This window comes from Neoarius graeffei, chromosome 15 (assembly GCF_027579695.1).
Source record: "Neoarius graeffei isolate fNeoGra1 chromosome 15, fNeoGra1.pri, whole genome shotgun sequence".
In the NCBI taxonomy this organism is placed as follows: Eukaryota; Metazoa; Chordata; class Actinopteri; order Siluriformes; family Ariidae; genus Neoarius; species Neoarius graeffei.
Genome location: NC_083583.1, coordinates 44704876 through 44725968, shown reverse-complemented (window position 1 = coordinate 44725968; position 21093 = coordinate 44704876). Strand labels below are relative to the sequence as shown.

The window sequence follows — 21093 nt, the reverse complement described above, 5'->3', positions numbered from 1 at the left end:
GGAGAACATGCAAACTCCACACAGAAAGGCCCTCGCCGGCCCCAGGGCTCGAACCCAGGACCTTCTTGCTGTGAGGCGACAGCGCTAACCACTACACCACCGTGCCGCCTAAAATAATCATATTCTGGAAATTATTAAGTTTAGTATAAATACATTGAATAATTTTAGTGATACATCAAAACATTACTAAATTTGGCTGAATGATAAAAGCCAGAAGTGGTTCTCAATGAAGAACTCTTTCTGCTGAACTGAGCCAAATGATTTGGATCACTAAAAAAAAAACCTTAATTCCCATCACTAGCCCGTTCCAGGTCTTACGATCTCACGCCTGTAGACGGCGCCATAAAACACACATCAGATAGAAGGCTACTGTACAATTTCCTACGCCATTATCTCCTCATTACCGAAACGCCTCAAAACCCTGACAATTTCTTATGAAAATAAGTGTAGGGTGTATTGTAGAAATACTCAGTATGAAGAAATTTAACTGCCATTATTTTACAGTTCACAGTAAATTTCTTCATACTGAGTATTTTGAAAGTATATTATATTTAGGATCATGCAGAATTGTCAGATTTATAAACATTTTCATCATGCTGAGATAATGGAACCAGGTAGGCTCGAAAGTGGAAGCAAAAAAAAAAAAAATCAGAAGAAGAAGCCAGCTTCAACCTTGTCACCCATCCATCCATTATCCGTAACCACTTATCCTGTACAGGGTCGCAGGCAAGCTGGAGCCTATCCCAGCTGACTATGGGTGAGAGGCAGGGTACACCCTGGACAAGTTGCCAGGTCATCACAGGGCTGACACAAACAATCAATCATTCACACCTACGGTCAACTTAAAGCCACCAATTAACCTAACCTGCATGTCGTTGGACTGTGGGGGAAACCGGAGCACCTGGAGGAAACCCACACAGACACAGGAAGGACATGCAAACTCCACATAGAAAGTGCTCTATCCAGGTATCTGTTCATAGCACATACCTCCACAGAGCTACAGTATTATCCATCCATCCATTATCTGTAGCCACTTATCCTGTCCCACAGGGTCACAGGCAAGCTGGAGCCTATCCAAGCTGACTATGGGTGAGAGGTGGGGTACACCCTGGACAAGTCGCCAGGTCATTGCAGGGCTGACACAGAGACAAACCACCATTCACACTCACATTCACACCTACGGTCAATTTAGAGCCACCAATTAGCCTAACCTGCATGTCTTTGGACTGTGGGGGAAACCGAAGCACCCAGACGAAACCCACGCACACACGGGGAGAACATGCAAACTCCGCACAGAAAGGCCCTTGTCAGCCACTGGGCTTGAACCCAGAACCTTCTTGCTGTGAGGCAACAGTGCAAACCACTACACCACTGTACTGCCCTCCTTGTCACCTAGTTATCTTTTTAAACTGCTGCTTAAAGGTGCTGACTGCAAAGTTGAATTCTGAGCAAAGTGTTCTATTTTATTGTTGTTGGAGTTTTGAGATGTTGCGATGCTGCACACACTGTGTGTCCTATATGTAAATGTTTTGCAGAGATAAAATGCGTCCTGCATTTTACAATTCTGGAGATTGCAGAAGCAAGTAAGTAAGCAACAATATCATGTGACCACCATGGGGCGTCTTTGACCTATTGTTAACCAAAACAATTCAGCAAACATGGCAGACTCTGCTCTCCCGCCAGCTAAAAGCCAGACGAAAAGAAAAGGAAAGCCTGCCTAGTGAGTGCAACTGCAAGATAGAGCAAGGTTAGATGACGTCATTTTTCGGGACAGATAACTAAATCATTCTAGCTAGCGCTTAGCTATCTTAGCCTTAGAATGCATGAGCTCAACTCCACGGTAGTGAGTATGGAGTTATACACCTAATATTTTGATCTTACAGAGAAAGAAATATTAACACAAAAGCAGTAACAGAAAATATACTGTATATATTTGTCTTTTGTTCCATGGATCTATTCGTGAACGTCAATCACAAATTACCCGTACATACTTGCGATTCAAAACTCTCCAAAGTTGATGCAGAGTCATGATGTTTTCTGCACATCAATATCTTGGTGTGTCACAGTTCCATAGTTATGCTAATTAGTTAAAGCTCGTTGCGTTCAGCTGCTATCGTGGGGCCATACTGTTTGGATCCAAGAGCTCCACCTTTAATAAGGTGACTAACTTTCAGAGCACACACACACACTTCAAATTCAGTTGAGCAATAGAGATTTAACATGAGCACCTTATTGTAAGACACCTCACCTCCCCCAAACCCCTGGAAAAATGTGCCAAGTGTCACAAGCAAAAGATTGTAGAAGGATAGTAATTCCAGAACGGGGAAAAAAGAAAAACCTGCATCAGACAAAATGCACAAATAGAAAAAAAATATCATTTCGAAAATATATATTTTGCTTGTGGATTTTATTATTTTGACACTTTTGGCACAAAATTAACTCACTGCATACACTGTTAATACTAATTTGAGCAAGAAGTTTAAACAAGAAAATCCAGTTCGTAATAACAACTGGGCAAATTATTGCAATTCAGTCTGTTTTACAATCCTCCATAAGGATACAATTTCTTTAAATGATTAATGAGTACCCTCTATAGGTAAAATATAATATCTTCAACATAGTTTTAAGAGAAATAATTCCAATATTAAGCTGAGAATAAGAAAACATCACCCTCATTAACAGTAAACCTGGGTGAAAAACCCTAAACAATAACACAATGTAAAACACTATTAAAATTAGTTCTAATAAATGTAAACTGATTTATGCCACAAATTCTGCTCTAGTTCTCTTCTCGGCGTAAGGTTTTGGATGTCCATGTAATGCAGGCTTGTAGTACTCGAGTTCAACTCGTGCCCTAATATTAAGGACTCATGACTTGACTTGGACTCGTGCATTAACTGCATTTGGACTCGTAAATTGGAGATGAGGACTTGGATTTTTTCTTTTTTTTTTTGTAATATGCCATGATAATTTGGCACAAGATATTTATATCTACATTAATTTTTATACTAATTTCGTGCAAGAGAATACACATTCATCTGTTCATGTGTCATTTCAAGAACAAACTAATGTTAATGGCGCTAAAATGCCTTGAGAGAATACCCCTAGGATTGTCTGCTTTGCTTATACAGACTTCTCGTGTAGTGGGAAAAAAATGCACTGCTATGTGTTCCATATGTAGAAGAACTATCGAGGAGACGACGGGGACAACCTCCAACTTCAGTCGTCATTTGGCAAGGCTCCACCCAGAGAAGGAAGTGACATGCTGTGTTCATTGCCCTGTTGATAGTGGGGCTTGCTGAGTGATGAACAAGCTTTTTTATCTGTAGCCTATTAACTAAAATGGGGCAGTTAAGCAGTAACGTTAGTCCAACACAGTAGCAGAGACGGTTTCACATAAAGGCAGCAGCAGCCACCGTCAAACGGTGCAGTTGGAGCCTTGTTCTCAGGCCCTGTCTACACGTTAACGGATTCAGGTGAATCTGATAAAATTGTTTATCGTTTCGGCCTGGCGTCCACACGGCACCGGCGTTTTGGGTGCCCCAAAACGAAATCTTTTGAGAACGGGTTCCAGAGTGGAAAGATCTGGCAACGGCGCCATTGCGAAGTCGTCTGGATGAGTAGAACGGCAGGGTTCTCACCAGGATTTTTTTTTAGCGTAATGGGTTATGGCGAGGGAGCGTAGCGACCGAGCGGGGGGATGGTGCGGAGATTTTGAAAAATCATGCCCAAAATTGGCCATATTTGACGTTCCTGGAGGGGATAAATTGCATTTTTTATGTTGTATATAAAATTCTTGTATTTAAATTCATATTTAAATTCTTGTTTCCACAACGGGTCGATGCCCGATTTTCTCCTGTTTTGGTTCGCCGTCTTCTGTTAACACCACGGGAGTAACTTTGATTGTAACCACTGTTAATTCTCTGATTTAAAGCCACAAGGGCGATCACGTTTGGCACATTGGAGCTGAATCCCATGACTAAAATCATATCATTAACCTCATTCTCACCTGTGAATTTCCAGCCTCTGCTCGTCTTCCTCCATCTCCTCCTCTATCTCCAACAGCGGGCTCTCCCCCACTAGGCCTACCTCCATCCTCTGCCCGTTTATCTGCTACCTCCTTTCCTCTGCCTCCTATGTCCTTTCCTTCATCTCCTCCAACCTCTCTTGTGCCTGTCTCCTTATAGAAATATAACGATGGATGGCATGCAGGCAGATTACCAGTGTGTTAATGTTAGCCACAGTGGGATCCAGTAAATTAGCGCTAATCATCCGATACGTGCGCCCTGTCATATTGCTAAACCTGCTTACAAAGTAGACGTTTTCATTCATCAAAGGGCTTTGGGTTAAGTTTTCAAGCGTGATGGAAAACCTGTAGAAGTGGTGCACTTACATTTCTAACTGTGAAGAAAGAGCGAATGTCTCTTTTTTTGCGAGGGGGTCCGTCATCCATTGTCATTCACCGAAGTCCAGCTCAAGAGAAAGTTATCGCCAGGATCTCTCTCTCTCTCTCTCTCTCTCTCTCGGAACTGATTTCCAGGCATGGGTTTCCTAACAAACGTAGGCTGATTTTGACACCTTGAAAACTGCTCAAGTGCGCAGGAAAAAAAAAACTTTTGGCGATGGTGATGAACAACTGAAAACAACCGTTACGCTATATTAAAAATTTAGCGTAGCGGGGGGAAATTACCGTTGCGGTCTGAAATTTTAGCGTAGCGGGCCGCAACCATATAAAGCGCTGGCGAGAACCCTGAACGGATTTGTTTATGATGACGTCACAACCACATGACTGTGAGTGCTTAACGCCGGGTAGAAGTGTAACGAACTCGATGCGAGTTGTCAATAAATCAAACAATCCCGCCAGCAAAAATAGGGAAAAAAAAGGAGTGATCTCACCTCTTCAGATGTTGGTTTAAGTCCGACAATACATTCCTCAAAAGGGGCGTAGAAGAACAAAGTAATCCATCAACGTGTAGCATTCAATTTATTCCGGACCATTAAAGAATTCTGGAGGATATCAGAATGTTGCCGTACCGGCTTCCATCTACCCCCATTCATTCCTCTTTCCGCGTCTCCATTCAAAAACGAGCACGTGATTTAAAGGGATAGGATAGGGAGTGAGGTGTGTGCGTGTGACAGTGACAGGGAAGAACCTTCCGTGCATGCGTCATACTTCTTCTATTGTTCTGGTGTCTCCGATGGGACCGTCTTACAGCGCACGTAGCGGTGTGGCATGTGTATTGCATCGTTTTCAGCAAGCGTTGCGTTGCCATATGTACCTGATATTTTACTAATCCGTTGCCCATGTGGACGCGATATTTAAAAAAATAAAAATCTCATTGCCGTTGTCGTGTGGATGTAGCCTCAGACTCAACTCAGATCACTAGTGGACTCGACTTGAAATTTTCTTTAATAACTTGGACTTGACTCAGATTTGAACACTGAGGACTTGAGACTGGACTCAGACTTAAGGTTAAGTGACTCGACTACAACACTGATGTAATGTCCAGTAAAATACATATTCTGTATTTTAAAGAGCTGCTGCTCTGCTCTTTATTTAATCTTTAGCACTTGTCCAGCATAACAAGCCCTGTTCTGTCATTTTAGAGGGGAGCTCCTGTGCAAAGGCCTGCATGAGCGGAGCCCAATAGGCATAGGCAGGGGCGTCAAAAGCATTTTTAGTGTGGGGGGGACACACTGGTGGGGGGTCTGGGGGTCCTCCCCCAGAAAATTTTTAATTAATTAGATGCCATTTCCTGCATTCTGGTGTATTTTTAACAGGTTAAACACCTAAATTTTACCTACAAAAGTCACTTAATTCAATGACTATTTTAGAGACTCAATAATAAGTCCTCATTCAACTAGTCCATATATTCATCAGCCTGTTTTTAAACCCACTGCTCTGTCTAAGATAATGAGATGAATGTGACACAATTTATCACCAACAATGACTTTATGGGTGCATTTTACTTTTTATTTTGTGTTTCCTTTTTTATTTAGTTTTAGATGCAACACAACATGCCACTGTGCCAAGCAACAGTGACAACTATAAGTTTAAAAATAAGAATATTAATAATTTCACACAAGGAACAGGCATGACACATCATCATGCAAACTTCATAACACAAAATCACACTGCGTCAAGCAACGGTGACACATAAACAACTTCACACAATGAGCAATTTTGTTCACCACCAACAGTGACTAGTGGGTGCATTTTTTTTCCGATTTAGTGATACTCATAACAAAAATGACACAAAATTACACTGTGTCAAGCAACGACACATAAAAGAGAACTTCACACAATGAACAAGTGCAGTTTTATCAACCTACATGCAATGGTGGTACTACAGTAACATTTACAGATTAGCATAACAAATAGATTTATAGATATAACTCCTTCTGACATTGGTGCCACCACAATTTCTACCACTTCATAACTTTTATCCCCCTTTCCTTTACAATCCACCTGGAATAACATCCATCTCTCCATTGCTTTCCTTTCTACTCTTCCTTCCCCATACACTGATTTCCCATCTTACTTTCCAGAGAACTGGCAAAGACCAGACAAAACAAGTTCTTCAGATCACAACAGGGAATCAGTAAATACCATCAGAGCAGACTTGACCTCATTCTTGGCATTACAGTAAGGCAGGCCTACTGGGTTTGAGTTAAATGATAGCTAACATTAAGCTAGCTGATACATCTCCTAGCATTGACTAGCCAGCTAACTGCACTAACATTTCCATTGGGACAAAAACCCCTGTCCTGTGGGGAAATTCTGACTGACTTTCCGCTTCTTTGTAAAGAATTTCCTGATGTCCATTGTGTCTGGGGAGGAGCAAATACTGCAAACAATTCATCATCAACCAAGAATACCCCATTAGGCTAAGCTTATTTCACTGTTTAGTTGAACATTAATTTAACGTGGCCTAGGGTTAATTTTGAGGGCAGATAACAAAAGAATAAGGTTTTAGCAAAAGCTAGACATTGTGAGGTTGCAATGGGGCTGACGTCACCTCCTCCACTTTCCAGCAGCTGCACCAAAATGTCTGCTCGCGCTGAGATTCACTTCCCTCGCGCGCGGTGAGCTGTTGTAAGAAACGGCCGGAAACCCCGGAGTGGATTCTCAGTGGTCTGTGTTTTCTCTTATCGATCAAGTGGAATGGATTCTTTCACGAAGCAATAGAAACGGCGCTGGGTGAACTCATATTTTATGTTTAAATGTGGGGGGGTCCAAATGAAGAATTATGAAAAGTGAAGGGGACACGCCCCCTTCACATTCAATGGTGGCGACGCCCATGGGCATAGAGTGTGGATACATTAAGAAACCCTTCGAGTTGTTTTCTGATGGTTTCGGTCCCGTGCGTACCTCCACCATACCAGTGTTACAGTAATTACCAGACATATACACCACCAGGGGCGGCACAGTGGTGTAGTGGTTAGTGCTGTCGCCTCACAGCAAGAAGGTCCGGGTTCGAGCCCCGTGGCCGGCGAGGGCCTTTCTGTGTGGAGTTTGCATGTTCTCCCCGTGTCCGCGTGGGTTTCCTCCGGGTGCTCCGGTTTCCCCCACAGTCCAAAGACATGCAGGTTAGGTTAACTGGTGACTCTAAATTGACCGTAGGTGTGAATGGTTGTCTGTGTCTATGTGTCAGCCCTGTGATGACCTGGCGACTTGTCCAGGGTGTACCCCACCTCTCGCCCGTAGTCAGCTGGGATAGGCTCCAGCTTGCCTGCAACCCTGTAGAACAGGATGAAGCTAGTCTGGTTAACACCAGACCATATCACAAGTGAAATATGGTCTGGAATCCGCCTATTGAATTTCTCGTAGGGGAGGTGCGGTTTACGATTGTGAACGGCCATTTATTGGATGTTGCGAATGTCTATCATTTGGCGTATACGTAGCCCATAGCCAATCATGGCAGTTGTACCCGGTGACGTAGTTAGAGCGACGAAGAGAAGGAAAGAGAAAGAGAAGGCAAAACAAAAATAGACTGTAACGCCAAACGCTGTTCTTTTTTTAAAACAAACTTTCGCTCTGAACTATTCAGAACAGTGTCTAAAGCTTGATCGAAAGTTTGGTTCGTATCGCTCGCCGCCATGTTAAATGTGATCCGTAAACAGTCCCAAATAAACTACAAGCTTCCGTTTGTCGAGTAGTACGCGTCACCGTCTTTCCACCCCTCCCCACTCTCTGATTGGCTCCCTAACTCAGGCGAGCCTTTATGCTGCATTCATGTGCTATGGGAATTATGGTAAATACCAAACGCCGACATGGAAAGCACACATGAACGCCCCCTCTTGTGGTATTTTCCACTGGGCAACTCGTAGAAAATTTTGATACACGAGTTGCCGAGATGAGATGAACTTTAACCTTTTCAACATGGCGGCGAGCGGTACAAGACACTTGAATGCTAAGCATTGTACGCTACTAAAGTTTTTTTTTACTAGTACTAGTGGGTAGTTTTTGGTGTCTATGCAATGTTGCGTCATTAACAAGTGTAATATAATACGTTAGAAATCCGTTTCCTTTAAAAATGTGTTGTTATGGTTTGTTTTTACCTATCCAGAGCAGACGCTATTGCTAACGATAGCTAACTAACTATTGCTAACTTGAATCTGGTCCACCATCTTTAATTTGTCAACAACAACAAAAGCATGTGAACACAACACACTGGTAAATACCACTTCCCAACTGGAAAACATCATCTTCCCAGAGCACATGAACGCAGCATTAGACCATAGTTTCCATGCTGTCTTTTCAGATCGGAACGATTGTGCAAAGCAGCATAGGATTTCCCAGGCTAGGATGAAGCGGCTACAGATGAGATGAGATGAGATACGCCGCCTAGTGGCCAGTGTTAGTAATTGCAGGTCATACTCGCCGCCTAGTGGCCAGTGTTAGTAGTTACCAGTCATACACGCCGCCTAGTGGCCAGTGTTAGTAATTGCAGGTCACACACGCCGCCTAGTGGCCAGTGTTAGTAATTGCAGGTCATACACGCCACCTAGTGGCCAGTGTTAGTAATTACCAGTCATACATACCATCGAGGGCGGCACGGTGGTGTAGTGGTTAGCGCTGTCGCCTCACAGCAAGAAGGTCCTGGGCTCGAGCCCCGGGGCCGGCGAGGGCCCTTCTGTGTGGAGTTTGCATGTTCTCCCCGTGTCCGCATGGGTTTCCTCCGGGTGCTCCGGTTTCCCCCACAGTCCAAAGACATGCAGGTTAGGTTAACTGGTGACTCTAAATTGACCGTAGGTGTGAATGGTTGTCTATGTGTCAGCCCTGTGATGACCTGGCGACTTGTCCAGGGTGTACCCCGCCTTTCGCCCTTTCGGCTCCAGCTTGCCTGCGACCCTGTAGAAGGATAAAGCGGCTAGAGATAATGAGATGAGATGAGATGAGACATACCATCGAGTGGCCAGTGTTCGCCGGTTAAGAAATAAAACAAAAGAGGCTGGTTATCATATAAGAAAATTCTACAACCCAGAAACAGATGGGAGCTCCGCTTTTAGGCAGTGCCTAAATCTATATATTATATTGAAAACCCATCAGAAGCAATTTAACGATAAAATAACAGGACTGCATTTTTTGATATACATTCTATATTTTATTTTGATCGGAGAGTACCATGGTTAAATTACCATGTTTAAAAAAAGCTTCTTCTTGTGTGTGTATGTGTGATAATAATTAGCAGTACTAATACTGTAGCGGGTGGCACGGTGGTGTAGTGGTTAGCACTGTCGCCTCACAGCAAGAAGGTTCTGGGTTCAAGCCCAGTGACTGACGAGGACCTTTCTGTGTGGAGTTTGCATGTTCTCTCCGTGTGTGCGTGGGTTTCCTCCGGGTGCTCCGGTTTCCCCCACAGTCCAAAGACATGCAGGTTAGGCTAGTCGGTGGCTCTAAATTGACTGTAGGTGTGAATGTGAGTGTGAATGGTTGTTTGTCTCTATGTGTCAGCCCTGTGATGACCTGGCGACTTGTCCAGGGTGTACCTCGCCTCTTGCCCGTAGTCAGCTGGGATAGGCTCCAGCTTGCCTGCGACCCTGTAGAACAGGATAAGCGGCTACTGATAATGGATGGATGAATAATACTGTAGCTCTGTGCTATGAACAGATACCTGGATAGAGCACTTACCCAAAACAACAACACAAACTTATCAATACAAATGTTATATACTGTGTGTGTATATATATGGGTCCATCTCAGAAACTGGTCTCTTATTTGGGACATTATGATCAAAAAAAAAAAAATTCTAATTTTGCTGTTTTTTTTCTTTTGCATTTGCCTAACACTCAATGTTTCTTTTGTCATGTTTTATAAGAATATAGTATCTTGTTTTATCTGGCCTCCCCGTGGAACTTTTTTTTTTATTACAATTCAAATGTTTTTGTAAAATTGATTTACATATAAAATAATTACATCATGAAGAATTAAAGCCCCTCCTTCACAGATGAGTGAAAATATTGAATAAATTTCCTCTTTTTGATTGCTTGGGTTAAAAATGCCAAGTTATGATGACTGAATTGATTATTCACTTAAATATGAATAATATGATACATTTTGGGTATTTGATATGGCGAAATGGGACAATAGGGCACAATGGAAAAATCAAGAACACACCGGAAAGATGAGGAAAAACGTGTGATGTGAGAATTTTTAGGAGTTTACACAGTGTGGGTGAGTGTGAAATTATTATTATTATTATTATTATTATTATTATTATTATTATTATTATTATTGACGTTAAAATTTAATTTCTCCATTCAAAATTTCGCAAAAAAACTTTATTTAAAAGTCCTTTTCCGGTTGTCGCTAGTGATGCCCTTGTGAATGGAGCTAGCTGGGAAGCTTGCTAATTAGCGCTTGTGTACTGAATTGTTCTGTACTGCGGGTTTCCTTTACTTATATTTATTGAAACACAGATCTAGGTTTGCACTGTGACACACCATGGCAGCTAAGATGTTGCCAGTAGTCAAGTAAGTCTTTTGTTTTGGTGTAAAATGACAGAACAGAGAGCTAAGCAGTTAGCCAGCTAGCTAATCAGCAGCAGGTTGAATGTTTATCGATATAATCTTCAGGTGTATTTCACAGAGACACCGTCTGACAGTCGGGGTTCCAGTATGGACTGGAATAATGATACGCTTTTATGATGAATAATGTAACCATGTTGTAAATTAAGGCCTAATTTGAGTAACGTTTACTAGGGAGAGTTCAAGGACGACCCTGCATGTCTATACTACCCATTTATACAGTAATGTATTTATTTCCTGTAAGTTACATTGTACAAATGCATTGTTATTTATATATCGTGATCTCGGTGTTTTGTGGTTGAGTCTGTTATTCAGTTAACGTTAACAGAACTCTGATACTAAAGCTACAAACTGATGATGTGAATTTGAATCAGTACACGAGCAGTGTGTGTGTTTAAAAACCCCCACAGAATCAGCAGCCAATTCTTTTCAGGGCGAAGTATAAATACCTGTCCTAAAAGTTGCCAGATGACATCACATACTAATTTGCATACTCATTAAATCGTCATGCTCATTTGCATATCAAGTTACAAATAGCCCTTTTCCTTGATGCAGTGCTGGTGCCTAATCAAGAGCCTATTCCATACATTTTGACATCCCCCCCCCCCAAAAAAAAACATATTGCTGGTCCCAAAGTTGGAACCAGTAATGTCAGTAGCTATAGGAGGGGCTACCACAAGAAATTCACCACCTACTTGTCAACTGGAACGCCGCCGTCTTCTGTCATGAATGCTGTTCACAGTCGCTACATGCAGGCAACCTTCAAATGCAAGATGTAATGACTTTTTTTAAATTTATAAAAAGAATGCAAAACAGATAGCCTGGCAAGCCAGACTAAATGTGAATATTTAGTCTGGTCTCGATCGTAGACATTTCCGAAGGGGGTGGGTAGGAACAACCCGCTGTCTTTCAAACTGTCTCTGTGCGTATAGGCCAACGCTCTGACCAATCAGCGCAACAGTGACTGTGACGTAGTCAGAGTAGGGCTGAACGATTTTAAGAAAAAATTGAATTGCGATTTTTCTGGCAGATATTGCGATTTCGATTTCAACCACGATTTTTTTTCTTTAAATCAAGTTTCAGTGCAAATTAATTAATACAATGAATTCCATAAAGCTAATGCAAGAATGAAAACTGAGGTCAACAGATTTCAAATGTAGGCCTGTTTATTAACATTGAGTGCCTGAGGAACAAGTTATAATAACTTAAAATAATAAAAAGAGAGCCATCTTTCTTAAGTAAACTTTTGCTTCTTTTACTTTTCCCATCTACAACATATCAGACATAAAAAAAAGGTTGATCAATGGCTCAGCAGCATCAAAATATTGCACTTTTGTAAAAGAATGTACATAAGCATTATAAATTATAACTAGAGCCAACAATTCCCCTGTGGGAAATAAGAGCGATGCAGTGGCTGTAGCAGTCGCTATTGCAGGGCCCCTCCCTCCTGTGTATGTGAGAGAGTGAGCGAGCAGCCCCTCCCCCACCCATGCGCTCAGAGACAGAGAAAGCGCAGTTTCTCCTCACAGTGCTCCCTCCAAACAACGGGGATTTACACGAAAACGGAAGGAGATATTCACAAAATTATTTCACACTGAGTGCCACAAGGCTTTCCTGAACGTAATTTTTTTGTCTGTAGTGTAAAAAATGAGGGCAATTTATTGACGAAGCAAAACATGGGTCAGTTTAGGAGCACTGAGAAAAACCGCGGCTTTGACGATCCCAAAATCGTGTTGTCTGAGATCGCGATTTTCGGTCGAAAACGATAGATCGTTCAGCCCTAAGTCAGAGCGACAGAAAGCAGTGGGGGAGGCCTTGAAATAAATAATTTTTCAAAATGCGTATTAATTAATAAACAGGTTCTAGATATTAAGAAGTTTGGAGATAATGATGACAAGTTTGGAGTCTGTACCACATACTTAACTCTTTTTTTTTTTTTTTTAAGGGTTTGCTTAAACTGTTTTTGAGTTTTTATTTTTATTTAGTGGTGTTTGGTGAAATAATTTCCCTTAAATTTAAAATAACGGGAAAATAAGAAACAATCAAAAAGTAATGTTTCAAAGCTGTTTATTAATTCTTTGTACTGCACAAACTAGCCCCATCCTTTTGGCTATAAGCAGAGCCAGCTGGTAGATCAGACTTTTGCCATAGCCGGTCGGCAAAACACCGAAAACGTCCTTCTTGAAAAGGAATGAGTGGAGAGTCTCTTCCTGCTCATGTTTCAACGAAAAATCCAAGTCTAATTCTTCTAAAACTGATTCCAAAGCGGAGTCAAACGAGCGCTGTTCTCTAGCCGTAGCCATCTTTCCTGTTGTGCTTTCTCCAGCATCGCGCAGCCTTGTCACTCCTGCAAAAGCCCGCCCAAAGAATCCAAACAAAAACCTTGCGTTGTGATTGGTGGGCACGATTTGATGCCCGGGGTGTTTTGTTGATATGGTGCGAGGCTAGACCCACTCGTAGGCAAAAATATTTTTGGCCACTAGGTGGGTGGGTCTAGTTTACTAGGTTACAAAACAGATGCATTCTGTCCACCATGATTTTTCCCTGCAAATGTTACCTTGGTAAAATTTCAGTAGAAATAACCCTATAGTGTTTTCAAAGAGTCTGAAATGTACTTGTGGTGGTAGTTGGTGGAAAGTTACCCATCTTACCTGCCAGCACAAAAAGGTTGACTACATGTGATTTCAGGTCGCATTGGAATCTGCTCCACTCGCGCTGCTCAGTGAATTCTGCATGTAACCACAGGTTTCAGAAAAACTGACTTTTTTTCGTTTATAATTTTTTGTGACTTAAAAAGAAGGTAAATAAGCCAAATTTGAGTATTCTATCTGCGTTTCTGATGATTAAAAAAAAATTACCAATGAATTTCTGTTCTTGATATGAAAATAGAATGAATAAAGTATACAGAGGAAAAATCAGTTAAATAGGCTAGAAATAAAGCGCTATTACAAAGCTGAATGCGTTGGCTGGACTCCAGCACTTCATGCTGTCATGGTAACTCTGACAATAACATGTAATGTGGACACTGATTTAGGCTGTCTGCAGAGGGAGAGATGTATTTGGCCAGTCCTTCCACCACAACACTGTTCCTTTTAGTGATACAGGACATTATCGAGCGCTCACAGAACAATAAATAGTCTCATTCTTCATACTTATTAGTTAAAATAATACCAAATATACTCTGGTGGCCCTTATGTACCCTATATAATAGATAGATTACACCACTGCACAGCAAACCAGCTATTTTCATGTTTACAGATTAAAATAATTGCTATCAAAAACATGGTTAAAATGAAGCAGTGGTAGTGAGCATTTGGGAAATGGGCAGTGGTGATCAGTGATTGGTTGTTGTCTCAGTTAGGGATTACACACAGCTGGTGAGTTGACTGAACCTACTTTCTCACCTCAGTGATGTGAGCTGGAAAGCCATATCGTGTGCAAGACAGTTGCTTAGATTTGCTCCAAAAACTTGATTTTGTCATAATGCTTTTTTTTTTTGACAAAAAGTCATGACTGTGGTCTAAAATGTCACCAAACCAAGCAACAAGGTCTCTAATTTGGCAGCACTGCTTGGAACAATTGCTAACTAGTACCCTGTCCACACTAGGGATTTTGTACCGATACGATACTACTTTCGTACCGCAACACCTGTCCACACTAGCAACTATACCGGTACTGTAGCGCTTTGCTGTAGTGTGGACAGATGAAGCGGTTCTGTATCGATACAAATATAATGCGCAAGCGCAATGAACCATTCCTACTTCTTCTGGGTTATTCATACAATACAATGCGCACGTGCTTTCCAGCTGTAAATAAAACGTCAAAATGGCTCAAAATGACCGTGGAGCTACATGGAGCAAAGACGAAGTTATGTGTTTGTTAGAGCTTTGGGGAGACGAGCGATGCCAGGAACAGTTGAGGGGTATACGTCGAAATATCTCGGAAGGAAGTTACTCGGTAACCACAGAAACATTTCGCGCATGCGCATTTCAACTACTGTGAAAGAAAACCGCAAACATTTCTTGCTAGTGTGGACAGATGCACTAAACTGTACTGGTATACTTTGTATCGATACAGTTATACTACTATCGTACCGGTATATATGTGAACACAGCTTAAGGTTCCCTTAATAACTGTCACCTTGCATTGGGCTTCTTAAGTAAATAGCTGCCTTTTTTTCTTTGAAGGTTAGCCACAAAAGTGGGCATTGCTGGAGGGGCTATGTACGTGGCCTACGATTCAGGACTCCTTAGTGGCAGTGCAGAGGGCTCAGAGGCTCTAAACAAAGCTAAAGCAGCCATCCCTCCCGCTGTGGACGAGTGGACAAAATACTTTGGCTTGGAGGTAAAGTACACTTGAATTGATCAAACATTTAACTTAACTACATCCTAATTTGATTGTGCCTTAAACTGTCAAATGACTGTTATAAAACTCATGTCCTTCAGGATCATTAGGACTTTCTATTTCAAAAACAAGTCATAAGTAATGTGTAAAAAAATCTAATTTGTCTTGTCAAGCAGTTTATTTCGAAAGATACTTGGCATATTGATACGGGGCAGATTTTTTTTTTCTATCTGTTTTTCGTTTCAGCTTCCTGCAGCACCCAAAATCGAGTTTTCTCCAGGTGATGCTTGGAACTCAGGTAAACAATTATCAGCTGTTCTGCTCTGTGAGCTGTGGTTTATGTCTAGATGATCTGTTGTATACACTAGAACCCAAGCATGTGAGCTCACGACCAAGAACTATTGAATGTTTTTTATTATTATGAAAGTGCATTTGTGATGATTTCAGCATAAAGCTAATTACTGTAAGTAAGAAAAGAAAAAATAAGAAAAAAAACTCACTAGAAACCAGAATTTTTAATTAAAAAAAAATCACAATTATTAGTATGCTTTCATTTAGAGCTTGTGAACATATTATTGCTCACTGAGACTAATGAGATCTCTTCTTGTAGACTCTTCTCCTTATCACATCCCACACAGGACTGTCATGACTGTCAAAAACTTAATTCTGTTTTTCAAGTTTGGGCAAAAATCCTAATAATTCAGGAACATCAGGAAGGAATAGTATAGCATTTATTCACCTCTATTCAGCCTCCATGTCTCGGAACCAGGAGGCTTTAGCAGTCCATTGATATGCAGAACAGGATTGTCTGAAATACATCTATCTGATGTAACTATGTTGCTCTAGGTGGATGCGTTATTTTTAACTCTTCACCGAGGTTAATGTTTCCTCTGTTTTGTAAAATGATTGTTTGCATGTTGCCACACAGTGAAACAACTTCTCTGGCTAATTACAGACATTTTCTCATATGTAGAGGATATCTTGCAAGTTCGCTGTGGTGTTGCATAACTTGAGTACACAGAAGGAGGGGGGAAGAAAAGACAGACTATCGCTGTGTCCGAAATCACTCACTATATAGTGGACTATATAGTGAGTTCGCCGTTTTGTAGTGCTGTCGGAATGTATAGTGAGAATTATTACATCCTATATAGTGGACTCATAGTGTCCCACAATGCACCGTGAAAAGTAGTGTACAACTGATGGTCACTAACCAGGCAATATACAGGGGGCTGCAAAAGTAGGTATACAGTAATGAAAAACAAAACATTTGCACAAAATGTTATTTTATTGATTATACTAACATATTAATAACATATCAATAATAAACATATTAATCCCTCAGATGTTCAAACTGTTTGCCCATGGCATTCAAATACTCCACTAGTCGAGTGTGGACACCCATGCACACTCTGGCACAAAGGTCTTTATCAGCATCAATTTCCTGGCAAGCCTCCCATATGAACTGAATCATGGCATCAACAGAACGTGGCTTGCGTGCGAAAACCCTATCTTTTAATGAATTCTAGTATTAAATGAAACCTAGCACCACTATTTTAATACTGGAATAATCCTTACTGTATACCTACTTTTGCAACCCCCTGTATACCATCATGCATTGCGGTTGCACTGAAGGAAAAATGGCAGATGACAGAATAAAAGTTACAGTGCAGAGCGAGGAATTAATCAAAAGCCTCAACTTTGATTTAATAAAAGGCAGCGGCAAAGAAGAAAGTATTCAGCCTTGATTTAAAAGAACTGAAAGATGCAGCAGACACAAAGTACTTTGTCTTTATTAATGTGAGAAATACGCTCAGTATAATATGGATTCATTACAAAAATACATACATGCATGTATTTATTATTTTGAAAACGCACCAGCCGACTGATCTGGCACGTTTTAATTGTGCGACAGTAATGATGTAAATAACAGCGCTGCAGAGTAGTGTCCGAAAGTGTTTTTTACCAATCAGCTCACAATATAGTCCTCTATATAGAATTCCCTAGATAGTGAGTAGGGAGTAGTGAATGAGTGAGTGATTTCAGACACAGGGTATGTGTGCTACCGTACATTGGAATTGGATTATATGCACGGCAGAACTGGCTAAAGTTCAGTTTTGTTGAAGTCTGTTTTCTGAACTGATTCATGTAAAGCTCATAGGCAATGGTTTTAATTTTATACACATTTGAAACTTTATATGTTAAAAAAAACCCTCTGTAATTTTCTTCTGGTCCCAAGAAGTATTGTTAATAAATAATAATTAAAATAAGTTAGCGCGGATCGTGGCGAATTTCTGCTCGGCTATTTTCGTGACCACTCGGCGCGTGACGTCATTTAAGCCAAACAAACTGCTTGAGTTGAGTCCACTTCCATATACTTACATTGCCGTTCGGCTTGAGTGCAGACGTGCGTTCAGGAATTTCCAAAGAAAAACCATGCCTTATTGTTGTGCAGTGAACTGTAACAACAGGACCGGTTCAGGAAGAAGTTTTTACCTTTTTCTGAGAGAGGAGAAGAGGCAGAGAGAGTGGACTGGCTTTTTCCAGAAGAGGAGAAGAGGCAGAACGTGAGGATTGGCTTTTTCCAAAAAAGGAGAAGAGGTGGAGCGAGTGGGTTGGCTTTTTCCGAAAGAGGAGATGAGGCAGAGAGAGTGGATTGTGTGCGTGAAGCCAGAGGGTTTTTTTTTTTTTTCAGAAGAGGTGGAGAGAGTGGATTGTGCGCATGAAACAAAATCAAGCAGTCAAAGAAGAAACGGGCCAGCAACGCTCAAGCAAAAAGGAGAAGATTGGAGGTAAACATTTTTACTTTTGCTTGCAATTGACAAGTCAAGAATCCTGAGGGATCCTGTACAATCATTGTGGAAACGAGACAAAGGGATATTTCCTCGCTCAGAATAGGCTATAAATAGTATAATGCCGCAGATGGCAGGCTAATGTGGCCTACCGGTGCACTGTCCAGTAATCGTTCCCTATATCCACTAGGGAGGCGGTTTAATTATTCTTCAAAAGGGCTCTTATTTAGTATTATGACGAAAGTAGGAATTTATCAAAATTACCAGGATAAATCGTTTGGGCGCGAGTCTTGTTGAGGCCCGGGGTCACCGCGATCAGAGTCGGCCGAGTCGCTGTCCGATTCTGAGGCTGCACGGTCAAACCAGTGAGCCACATTCACCGATTGCTTTGCAACGGCCATAGGTTCATACATGTATGATTTCACCTTTCGATATTTAATTTGGAGAGTTCCTACTTCAAAATGGCTATTGCTGTCAGACATTTTTACACAACCTCTCATGACCAAAGTCCGTACACGTGCTCGGTTCCCAAGTAAACACAGAACTGCTCCCAGTCTGTTTGGCTTAAATGACGTCATGATGACTGCCCTCTGGCAGTGAAAGTGCGCATAAGTGAGATGTAAACAAACCTTCGGAAATTGGGCAATATATTTTAACCGTTTTATTCAATTTTAGGGTGCAAATTAGACACTAGGAAGATTGAATTCGCTTTTTGGGTCGTTCTTCTAGACAATAAAGTTGATATTCTATGTTTCACCTCTGACCATTGCCTATGAACTTTAAGGTTTCTTTAACCGATATAAAATGTTCCTTGATAACTGTTCATTGTGTGGACTCAGGCTACATCCACACGACAACGGCAACGAGATGTTATTTAAAAATATATCGCGTCCAAATGGGCAACGATCAGTAAAATATCAGGTCCATATGGCAACGCAACGCTTGCTGAAAACGATGCAATACACATGCCACACCTCTAGGGGCGCTGTAAGACGGTCCCTTCGGAGACACCAGAACAATAGAAGTAAGGACGCATGCGCATAAACTATTATGCGCAAGACTTCATATTGGCCACAAAGTCAGGAAAATCTGTTCGTAAAATTACATTATAATGACCAAATACAATGAAAAGTATTTTTCCAGTCTCACCTTTGAAAGGTAATCCCATGTGATCTCGTTTGGACGGTAAACCTGTTGGTACAGTTAACCCTTTGGTGACTGACCCCTTGAAAATGGTTCCTCCAGGAACCATGACATTTCAGTTGTCAAGACAACGGAAAAACTAAAATACAAATACAAGAGCATTTTGTTTTGTGCACAAGAGCATTGTGACGTATCTTTCTGTTTTTGTATTTTAGTTTTTCCGTTGTCTTGACAACTGAAATGTCATCGTTCCTGGAGGAACCATTTTCAAGGGGTCAGTCACCAAAGGGTTAAACGCAGCTAATCTTTATTCTCCGCTTTGACCTATCCAATATGGTGGCGAGGATGACGTATGATTCTACGCGGAAGGCGGCGTCTTTAATGGTCCGGAATAAATTGAATGCTACACGTTGATGGATTAATTTGTTGTTTCTCACCTGTGAAAGGTAATCCCATGTGATCTCGTTTGGACGGTAAACCTGTTGGTACAGTTAAACGCAGCACATGAATCTTTATTCTCCGCTTTGACCTATCCAATATGGCGGCGAGGATGACGTATGATTCTACGCGGAAGGCGGCGTCTTTAATGGTCCGGAATAAATTGAATGCTACACGTTGATGGATTAATTTGCTCTTCTACGCCCTTTTTGAGGAATGTATTGTCGGACTTAAACCAACATCTGAAGAGGTGAGATCGCTCCTTTTTTTCCCTATTTTTGCTGGCAGGATTGACTCTGCCCTAAGGGCAGAGTCTCTCTCTCTCTCTCTCTCTCTCTCTCTCTCTCTCTCTCTCTCACTTTGCACCATTACACAATAAATATTCACAGTGAAAATATTTTGTAAGCGCGTTTCATGAACCAAGTTATAGGATTTGTTGACAACTCGCATCGAGTTCGTTACACTTCTACCCGGCGTGAAGCACTCACAGTCATGTGGTTGTGACATCATCGTAAACAAATCCGTTCTACTCATCCAGACGACTTCACAACGGCAACGTTGCCAGATCTTTCCACTCTGGAACCCGTTCTCAAAAAGATTGCGTTTTGGGCACCCAAAACGCCGGTGCCGTGTGGACGCCAGGCCTAAACGATAAGCAATTGTATCGGAGTCACCTGAATCCGTTGCCGTGTGGACAGGGCCTCAGAGTTTTGGACTCTGCTATTAACCATGAAATATAAATGTGCTGAAATGTTGATTTCAAACCTTCTTCACATAGGAGTGCGGAAGTCCATCCATGCTTTATCAGTTGCTCCAAATGCAGTGTGCGAGTACACCGGTCAAGGCCTGCAGTATGTTAAGGACCTCATTAAATGACCGCTTAATTGTTCATACTTAATAGTTGACTGAGGTTATGATTGCATGTAAGCTGAATGTTGAATGGTGCACATGGAAGATCCCACATGTACAATAGTTTAAAACGTAAATTCAAGGGAATGACTTTTTTTGGGGGGGGGGAATTGTGAAATACCTGTTCTAAAGGTATTTAAGTAAAATGAGTTTGGTTTACAAATATAAAGGTAAACATGACATAAGGATATATTATTGTATTTATCTCGTCCCTTTACTTGCATTTTGGTATGTTAACTAATGTACTGTAAAATAAACCTTTACCTTATTTGGAAGGTGTGTGTTTTTGTATGTTAATACGACAGACTAAACTACATCTCTCTTGGTTTACTTCCAACCTATTAAACTGTGACGCACAAAGCAGCACTGAGCGTGCAAAACGTTACTACTCAACTGTTTTTCAACCTAATTCCATACTAGTATACAGCACATCTGGACA

The 21093-nt window shown here is 41.3% G+C and overlaps 1 protein-coding gene across 4 annotated transcripts in view; it reads left to right on the top strand.

The window, feature by feature from the left end:
* Positions 1-10808: 10808 nt before the first annotated feature.
* Positions 10809-21093, top strand: part of micos13 (mitochondrial contact site and cristae organizing system subunit 13) — a 29916-nt gene continuing 19631 nt past the window's right edge. The window contains exons 1-4 of one of the 4 annotated variants that reach the window (XM_060941404.1): positions 10809-10977; positions 15219-15375; positions 15622-15673; positions 20524-20929. In XM_060941404.1, the coding sequence (XP_060797387.1) occupies positions 10949-10977; positions 15219-15375; positions 15622-15673; positions 20524-20621 (336 nt within the window). In that variant the 5' untranslated portion in view covers positions 10809-10948 and the 3' untranslated portion in view covers positions 20622-20929. The other 3 variants (XM_060941405.1, XM_060941403.1, XM_060941406.1) reach the window with 3 other exon arrangements.